The sequence below is a fragment of the Hesperophylax consimilis genome, chromosome 20 (assembly GCF_061612785.1).
Source record: "Hesperophylax consimilis isolate HC1 chromosome 20, BYU_Hcon_1.0, whole genome shotgun sequence".
NCBI lineage: Eukaryota > Metazoa > Arthropoda > Insecta > Trichoptera > Limnephilidae > Hesperophylax > Hesperophylax consimilis.
In genome coordinates, this window is record NC_142855.1 from 11,106,295 (window position 1) to 11,116,008 (window position 9,714).

Here is a 9,714-nt window from a genome sequence, read left to right on the forward strand (position 1 = left end):
AAAATGTGTTTTCTCAATTCCTCTTGAGAGAATTATTGTTATTGATGAATTATTATATTGTTAAACTTAATTATTAATCTCATCTCTCTAAGTTTTTTCTTCTCTCATTTAAGCCAAAACGTCAACCGATAATCAAAAATAGGTTCATTTTTTAGATTTAATTTAAAATATTTTTGTTTTATAATCTCAAAACATGGCTTGAAAAAGAATCAAATTATCCGTTTGTTTTTTGCTTTTTGGTATTTCCGCGGATTTTTTAGAACTTCGCTTGGGAGTATTTATTTCTTGATATTGCAACACTGGATGGACGCCGCTTCTGTCACTTTTTTATTGGTTAGGTTTTACCTTGTATATTTGTTACTTCTACAAAAACTTTGCAACTGATTTGAAAAATACAGCGGTAAGAAAGAAGTTTAAAATTCTTTTATTATTATTATGTTTGAGAAAGAACCCATTAGTTCAATAATTGTCAAGAGGTTCGCGAGATCCTTGGAAAAAAGCAATCAGTTAGTTGGTTTCTTGAATGGTTTTTGACAACAGTGTGAAACTCGGGAGTGGAATCCACAGTTTCAAAAGACATAATATGCAACACTTATTGGTTATTATAAAGCAAGATCTTCATCGTGCCTCATTGTAACACTCTTCTTTATAAAGTGAATAATAGTTTGTGGATATCATGGTAAGGGTATGCTGAGGTTATTTGACCAGTCGACTGCATCGGGAGTTACTGGCTTCAGTATAAATGTGCCGACAGGAAACTGGCGCAGTGTAAATACTTCTTCGATATGTTCTATTGTTTGTTTTTTATGTCTTCGTGCATACATTTTATATCACTTATCTAACGTTATTCTGCTTAAACCCTTGCTAAAATTCAGTTACATTACGAGTTTGTTTTAGTAAGCCATATCTATCACTTTTTCTGTTCAATAATTTGTCTTTGCAACATATCATTAAAACGAATTTGATGTATTGGTTAACTTCAATGACACGTACACATTGAAATTCTTTTGCGGTGTTCAAAAAGAAAAACTATAGGTATAGCTGTCACGGCAAGCCTGGCCGATGTGAAACATCGACATTGATTATTGAAGGGAGTGGAAATGAAAAGGAAGTGTAAACAAGTATTTATTTTTTTGATAGTAAAACAGTAAAATATACTCAAATAAATATATTACAAATCAACGGTATCCATTGCGACTTTTAGTGGGAAAAGAAGTAAATAAACCGCACAGAGATTTGGCAACCGCGCGGAAAGAGCCGACGACTTACGAGACTGACCAAATGAAACGTACAAAAGCGTCGTCCTGTCTTGCCACGCTAGAGTCTGTTTTATCTCCCTTACCGCGCCAAAAGATGTTTTACATTAAAAAAATAAGCAAACAATTACTAGACGCATACTTTCGGATGGAAATTCAAAACTCTGTTTAACGTTTAGTTATTTTTTCAGGTCGAAATCAGTTAACAAGGTTTGTTGAACGCTCTCAGCCGTGTCATGGATCTTCCTATCCCAAGCGGAGTTTCCATCAAGATAGAGACAGTGTCTCAAGATGAAGACGAGCATGAAATTCCCACAACATTTTTAGAAATAGAAGTCCCAAGTATAAAACAAGAATGCATTGAATACTATGAGAGTACTGACCAAACGGATGGTAAGAAAACTAAGAAATACTCGATGCATGTTGCGTTGCGTTGCAATTCGGAAATGTTTTTTTTTAATATTTTAATTGGCTATTGAAAGATTGCTACTTCTCTAACAGTTTGGACGGTAAACATCGACATTAGGATGAATAAAGTATGCAAGCAGAAAGCCTAATACACACTACGCTTTACGCATCAACGCTTATTTTGGCGTGGCCTATACGTATGAGTAGGTGTTACACTGCACTTAAATCTTTCTATCCATACGGCAGGAGAGGGGATCAGATCAATTGGGGAACTGCCGCAGAATATTATTTCTTTGTACGGGATCTGGCACTTAGCAGCCGACAGCCGCGTGATCACGGCGCTCCCTAAATTGATCTGCGGTAGGCACGAGAGGGCATCATTCTCTAATATCGCCTGCCTAGCAGATCACGGCATATTATAATTTTCGTCACGCCCACACTTAAACACATCGTCTGTCAGGTGAGACAGGTCTGTTTGGGAATGTATGGCGAGTGATGTGGTTTTATAGAAAACCCTTTGATGTGTATAGCGTAATGTGTCGCCACCCAAATAAGTTACCTAATCAATGTTAGTCCAATAAAAGTGAAAATGGGTAGGGAAATATAAAACAATTTTAAATCGTTAATTAAAGCTAACGGGAAATATACAGATAAATGGGACGCACTCAATAGGCACATTTCATTATAAAAACACGTTGCATCAGTTAGATAGTAATGAAAGTAAGTATTTCAGTTTCCGTAAATAAGAAACCTACATTTTTTTATATCCAAATACCTCACTCGTCTCTCACTTATGTTGTGTAAGTTCCTCTTGTCCTAAAATTTTTAAATAATTAAATTTGATTTAAAAAGAAAATGTTTGTTTCTGGAACCGAAAAGAAACTTAAAGTTTGCAGATTATTTTTTTAAATTGTTATACATTAATTATTTTACGTTAATGTTTTGTCTCAGTTTTTAAATTGTAATGTTTTATCATTCTTGAAAATGACAATTCTTCAATTTGGGAGGCGGGTATGGGCACCGCCGCCCGAAAACCATGTACTAGAAAACCAACACCCCCGCCGTAGGTCACCTCAAGTGGTTCGCTACGTTGGGTGACTTGGCAGGGGTGCCCGGGATCATAGCGTGAGGTTTGTCTACGTCTTGGCTGCGGATGCATTTGTCCACCTACTGGCGGGTCGGATCAGGAGAGGACTGGTTGAGGGAGACCTTTTGACCTCTCCACCCGGAATCTCTCTCGACCCGTCACTTTGCACCGAATTGGGAGAGATAAATTCAAACGTCCATCACTCTTGGGCACATTGACCCACCCCTCATACCTTTTTCTTTCCCAGAACTTTTTTCTCCTTCCTTTCCCTAAATATTCCCTCCACACAGCATCGACCCAAAGATGTCAAATTGAGGAAAATTTTTGGAAAACGAAAAAATATATCTCAGAGCCTCCCCGAATTAGCTATTTGAAGATCTCCTACTACCACCACAGTAAGCAGAAAATGTTGCTTGTGTCTCGTGATGGGAGACTTAGCCAGCCTAGAAATTGAACACACTTCGTCTGGGTGGGACCCAAACATGATGCCAACTCAGCTACTGACCGGACTTAATTATGTATTTGCAAATCAAGGTATTCTTTTCTGGCTATTCCAGGTTGCATTAATGTGGAGACTGTTCCTATCAAATCAGAACCAGGAGCCCGAGAAGAAGATGGAGGGAAGACTTATACGGAAATAGATGTAGAATTGCCAGATGTTAAAAAGGAATGCTTAGATCACCCCGATAGTGTTTCCCAGACTACAGGTAAAACCGATTTTTGTTTGTCTGAATTCGTTTCAATAATTATATTTTCATTTTCGATACGTATTTATTAAGATTATCCGCCATCTTTTACAGACTCAATAACGGACCTAAAGACGCAGCCTGAAGAAAAACCTTACGCATGTTCCCATTGTAACTATTCCTGTTCATTCAGGTCAGCGTTGGCACGGCACGCGCGCACCCATTCCGGAGAAAAACCTTATGCGTGTCCCCATTGCAATTATTCATTTTCTCAAAAGGGAAATTTGAAAAACCACATACGGACTCACAGCGGAGAAAAACCATTTGCTTGTTCCTACTGCAACTATTCATGTCCCCAAAAGGGATCTTTAAAACGACACATGCTTATACATACTGGAGAAAAACCTTTTTCATGTTCCTACTGCAGCTATTCGTGTTCTCAAAGGGGAATTTTAAACGTTCACATGGTTACCCATACTGGAGAAAAAACGTACTCATGCTCCCAATGCATCTATACATGTACTCGTAAGAAATATTTAAAACGTCACGTGCTTTCCCATGCCGTAGAGAAACCCTTTTCATGTTCTTACTGTAACTATTCATGTTCTGAAAAAAGACCTTTAAAACAACACATGCTTACCCATACTGGAGAAAAACCTTTTTCATGTTCCTGCTGCAACTATTCGTGTTCTCAAAAGGGACATTTAAAACGTCACATGCTAACCCATACTGGAGAAAAACCTTATTCTTGTTCCTACTGCAACTATTCATGTTCTGAAAATGGAACTTTAAAACGTCACATTCTTACCCACACTGGAGAAAAACCTTTCGCATGTTCCTATTGCAACTATTTATGTTCTCAAAAGGGACATTTAAGACTTCACATACTTACCCATACTGGATAAAAAAAAACTTATTCAGGTTCCTACTCCACCTATAACACGTTTTCAAAAGGAAACGTAACGTGCTAACCCAAACTGGAGAAAGCCTTATTCATGTTCTTACTTCAACTATTTTTTACCTCAAATGAGACATTTAAGACTTCGCATGCTTTCAAATATAAGAGATAATTCTTATTCATGTTCCGACTGCGGCTATTCATGTTCACTAAACTAAAGAAACAATTAAAATTTCGCTTGCTTATCAACACTGGAGATAAATCGTTTTCATATTCCGACTGCAAGATTTTTTATTCCATAAAGCTAAAGGGAGATTTATGACGTCTCATTTTAAATTAAAACCTTTTCATGTTGCGACTGCAACTATTTATGTTTTGAGAAGATAAATTTTAAACGTCCCACGTTTACTTATTGTGGAAAAAACCCTTATTCGTGTTTCTACTGCAGCTATTCATGTTCAAGAAAAACATGTTACTTGATTATATGTTAAAAATGTGTTAGTATTTGTTGTGTTGTTTACCGCTATCCTACGAAAAGTTGCGACGATTTTAGACCTCCGATAACAAATTTCTTTCTCCGTTAATGTTTCGTTCCTGTGAATATTTTTAAAATGATTTATTTATCATTCGCAGAATCAACTTTTCGATATGCAATAATTGCTTGGGGACATTCTCGCAAAATTAATTTATATTGGGTGCAATCAGTACAAATTTCTGTGGTTGAAATACTAGTTCAAAAAATGTTTTTTCACAGAAGCGAAACATTTGATTGTCATATCGGAATTTAACTATCTTGCGGGTGTAGGCCTTACGATGGCACAAAATATTCATTCAGCAATATATATAAGAGGAAAGTGCAACATGAGTACAATTCTAAAACACGACTCCTATATGCAGACACTTCATTGTAGGTGATCAATCTCTGGTAGTTATTCAATGCAGCGTGGAGATTTAGTAAAATAATTGACAGTATAATAATATTGATCTGCATATTGTTATTGCTATATGTAGTGTTTCTATTGTTTACTACACTTTTCTGTTGCTCAAGGCTCGTTAGATGATTGATAACTCTGATGGTTCGTTTACAGATTTATTACGATAAAAGCAATTACAACCGAGCTGTACAATATTAGTTGGTAACGTGTGCTCGCTAGTGGGGTGGTTTTCCGTCTGGCCAGCGCCGCGCACGCTCGCCCGTTTACGCGACCGGTTCGGAAGTGCTCGGCCTTCCCGAGCAGTTCCGAACCGCTTGTACAGTGTTGCAAGACACTGCACTATAATTGTTATGATGGCTGTTCCGCTATTATAATAATGTTCCGGAATTATTATTATAATGACACTCGGTTATTAGGAGATTACTGTAGTTTATTGTTTAATTGTGTACATAGATTACAGATGCACGCTATCTAGTTGCGAGCTGGGATGTGAGAGAGAGAGTTGAATCCAATGTATGGGCTTTTATACAACTATAATATATATGTCTCGCTCTACACTGACAAGTCAGACGCCCACAATTATGCATACTTGCGTTAACATTGTAATTTAACATCCTATTGATATGGTTGCTTTTGAATAACAATAAATAGGTAAAACAAATTTATGTTGAATGAACTCCCTTTTAATATGAGGGAAACTTAATGATTCATTGGTGATTCTCCAGGGTTATGTCTCAATGTTAGTACGCAGGTAAACAAATAGTTGTATAGTTATAGTAAAGTTATAAAATGAACATAGAAAAGTAGATCGAAGTGTTGTCCCGGTAAGACAGATTTTAGTTTCGATTCCCAGTTGTACTGTTACTTTAATTTATTTTCTGTGTCTTGTTCTGTTTCATGTTTCGTTTAGACTTAAGAAACTCGTGGGCTCATGTACGCACTTTTCGATAAATAGTTAAAGTTAGCAATACATAATTATCTCCTTCTTAAATACATAAATGTTCATATATTTTAATGTCGTAATAGTGATAACGATGTAACAATTAATATACAATTTCACAAAATTATGCATGTATCATATTGTAAAACTGATTCCAAATGTACATGTACACTCCTCTTCCACACACAAGCAAATGCTTCTAATGGAAGAGCAATTTATATTGGGAGATACAAAATTACCGATTGAAAAACCTGAATTATTATTTAATTATTTATCTTTATGATCGCAAGATTCAACTCGAACTAAGTACAATCTAGAAAATGTCTTAGATAAATATATCTTTTTTTTATTTTAATGTGAGTTGCGATCATACATAAAGAAAGCAGCCAATTAGAATGTGCTGTGAGAAAATGAAGACAATGTTGGTAGTTCGTATTCGAAGTATGATACAGTTAAACATGACCGAAGAAGATAGGGTCCCATTAGCTCAGTTGGTAGAACGGTGGCAAGACAAGGGTCCTGTGTTCGAGTCCTAGATGTGACCGTATCCTTTTCTGATTTTTCTTTTTCAATTTTTCGTTTAGGAACCGTTAATAATGTCTAATAAATAAAATAAAATGCTGTATTATTATGTTCAAAAGTTGTAGTAATAAATCAATTTACATTTACAATACATAATTATGGTTGACATTTTATAATTAAACTAGTTATGGAAATAGACATACACCACAGTATTCTTTAAAATATTTCAGCTTATGCAAACTACAGGGTTTTCCAATAAGAGGTGTTATTTTGAATAGCCCGCTATTTCGGTAGATGTTACTTTTGAAGCTGTCATTTTTTGACATTTGACAAGTAGAAACGCCATTAATAAAAATGGAACGGTACACGCTTCAACAACGCATTGAAATGATTAAAATTCACTTGAGTGAATCAAATTCAAATCATCTTGAGTGATGAGGCCCATTTCCTCCTCGGTGGCTTCGTCAACAAGAAAAATTGTCGCATCTGGGGCTCGGAAAACTCAAGAGTTACTGTGGAAAAGCCTCTCTATTCTCAACGTGTGACTGTTTGGTGCGGTTTATGGTCCGGCGGAGTCATTGGACCTTACTTTTTCGAAAAAGAGGCTGGTGCAACTGTTACGGTGAATGGATTGCGCTATCGAGAGATGATTAATTATTTTTTATGGCCGGAATTGGATGGTATTGATTTGAACAACGTTTATTTTCAACAAGACGGCGCTACGTGCCACACAAGCAACGAAACCATTGATCTTTTACGATTGAATATCAAAATAACACCTCTTATTGGAAAACCCTGTACTTTGAGACCTTCCAAATTGGCTTGTTCTCTTGGGCCGCACAAATTCAAATGTAACATCGTCATCAACTGTCAGCGGAAGGTTCGTGGGAAGGAGTGATGGGTGAATCTTAAGTCGACACGCAAAAGGAGTTATCTGGTTTCTTTATACTGGTTATCTTAATTCTAGTTATAATTACTCTCACTGTAATGTCAATCATATGTTACACATGGCGCCTGGCTAAGGTTTCTTCTTCACAATAATGTCACAAAGCAAATGCTTTCAAATTTATTATTAACTTCAAGGATTTTTGGAACCTTCTTCACGCCCTGAGGTAAAATAATTTAATAAAATAATATAGTCTTGGTTATTTTTTTATTTTGATTTTATTATTCATTAACGCCCTATCCGGCTTTTACAGAGGAAATCGACAGTTTATGTATGTAAGTGTAACATAATTCATGGATAATAGCATAACTAAATACAAAAAAAAATTAAATGCTAATACTAAGATTAACATCAAATCCAAATAATAACACCTAATATTGTAAATAAAGTAAGTATGTACATTGTACATTCATATATGCATATAATTATTCATGTATGTTGCAAACCAGTAAGACTGAAAACAGGAAAATAATTTACTCGTAAGGCAAATAAAAAATAAATGCATATAATATACTGATGTGTATTATAAAACAAACGTTTAACAAAAGAAGAAAAATAATGTTGTATCTATAGAGTTTTTGTAATTATCTTTCTGTTTGGCACTGCTTTTAGTATTATATCATCCACCGAAGTTAAGTATATTTATATTCTGTTTTTGTTCAGATTAGTCAACAACATATTAAGTTATCTAAAATTATCAACTAATTATCAATTAATGAAATTTTACACCTCATCTCTAAATAGTATAAAATAAAGTCGCTATTCACGTCTTTCTATCTGTGCGCTTACTTCTTCTAAACTACGCAACGGATTTTGATAGAGGTTTCACTATCATTTAGAAAATTTCTTCCGAAAGGTTTATATATATATAATACATGCATATTTTATTTATGGAAAGTACAGAAAAGTCTACGTTTTATAAACAAGTCGTAAAAATATATTTTCGAGCACTACATTGTTAACGCTAGCTAAACCTTATGAGATACATCAAAATAACGTACTACGGAATTATATATCTTAAAAAGGCCTACAGAAAAGTACACGATGGTAAATGTCTATGTCCTGAGGATAATCCCAGCAACACCGGGTATATGTCAGCTAGTCTCATATGTAAAACAAAGTTACTATCCGCGTCTGTCTGTTTGTGCGCTTGTTCTTCTATACTATGCAACAGAGTTTGATACGGTTTTCACTATCATTAAGAGAATTTCTTCCGATTGTTTGATATTAATTACATACAATTATTAATTAATTACATACAATTGACATTATATTTATTGAAAGTAGAGAAAAGTCGAGCATCGACAGGTACACGTCAGTAGTAAACCATTATGACGCCACTCCCCAATTCAAACGCGAGAAATAAATTCTCAATTGATTTGGCCAGTTTCGTTTAAGAATTATCATTTTTTTGCAATTAGCTTCGAAATATTTAAATTTGTAAATCATTGTAAAGTTATTGTTTCTAATAAAAAAATAAAAATAACTAGTGACTTAAAATTATACATATTTTTATTCGTATTAGTTTCTACACTTTAATATTACTCTTCTTGTGGTTGAAAGAGGAGTGTACAGTACATTATTGTAGTTATTTATTAGTAATTAATAATATTATAGGTATTATGCGCTATGGTGAGAAAATTGCAGTGAAGTAGAAAAATAATTTTAATAAACTTTTTGTTAATTGTAAATAGTGTACTAATAGTAATTAAGAGTGAAGGGTATTACAAATTTTTTTATTAGTATTTAGTGATTGTAAATCTTGATCGAATCAATTTTTACAAGTTTATGTCAAATTCAACCTTTCTGTGGATATTGTTCCAGGTTAAATTAATATTATCAAAGAAATCGTCGACGTAAATAATAAATAAAATAAGTCCCAGTACAGTTCCCTGTGGGACGCCAAAATTCATGGTCTGATTACCTTACGTACGGCTTTTAATGTTGTAACAGTAATGGTGTCATATCCAGGACTTGATTATTCTCTTAAATTAATTAGAGGATTTTCAACTTCTTTAGCATAAATTATTATGTAT

At 34.7% G+C, this 9,714-nt stretch overlaps 1 protein-coding gene across 1 annotated transcript; it reads left to right on the plus strand.

Annotated features, from left to right (window-relative positions):
* Positions 1–308: 308 nt before the first annotated feature.
* LOC149414073 (uncharacterized) lies at positions 309–6,709 on the plus strand. The gene is made up of 4 exons (XM_089643828.1): positions 309–400; positions 1,448–1,649; positions 3,309–3,458; positions 3,552–6,709. Exons 2-4 carry the CDS (start codon positions 1,493–1,495, stop codon positions 4,340–4,342), a joined length of 1,098 nt encoding a protein of 365 aa, XP_089499954.1. The 5' UTR covers positions 309–400; positions 1,448–1,492; the 3' UTR covers positions 4,343–6,709.
* The last annotated feature ends 3,005 nt before the right edge of the window (positions 6,710–9,714 follow it).

Excerpts from the sequence above, each read along its gene's own strand:
- LOC149414073 (XM_089643828.1), top strand. The coding sequence starts at position 1,493 with ATGGATCTTCCTATCCCAAGCGGAGTTTCCATCAAGATAGAGACAGTG. Across the intron at positions 1,650-3,308 it reads GAGTACTGACCAAACGGATG|GTTGCATTAATGTGGAGACT; the intron begins GTAAGAAAACTA and ends TGGCTATTCCAG. Across the intron at positions 3,459-3,551 it reads TAGTGTTTCCCAGACTACAG|ACTCAATAACGGACCTAAAG; the intron begins GTAAAACCGATT and ends CATCTTTTACAG.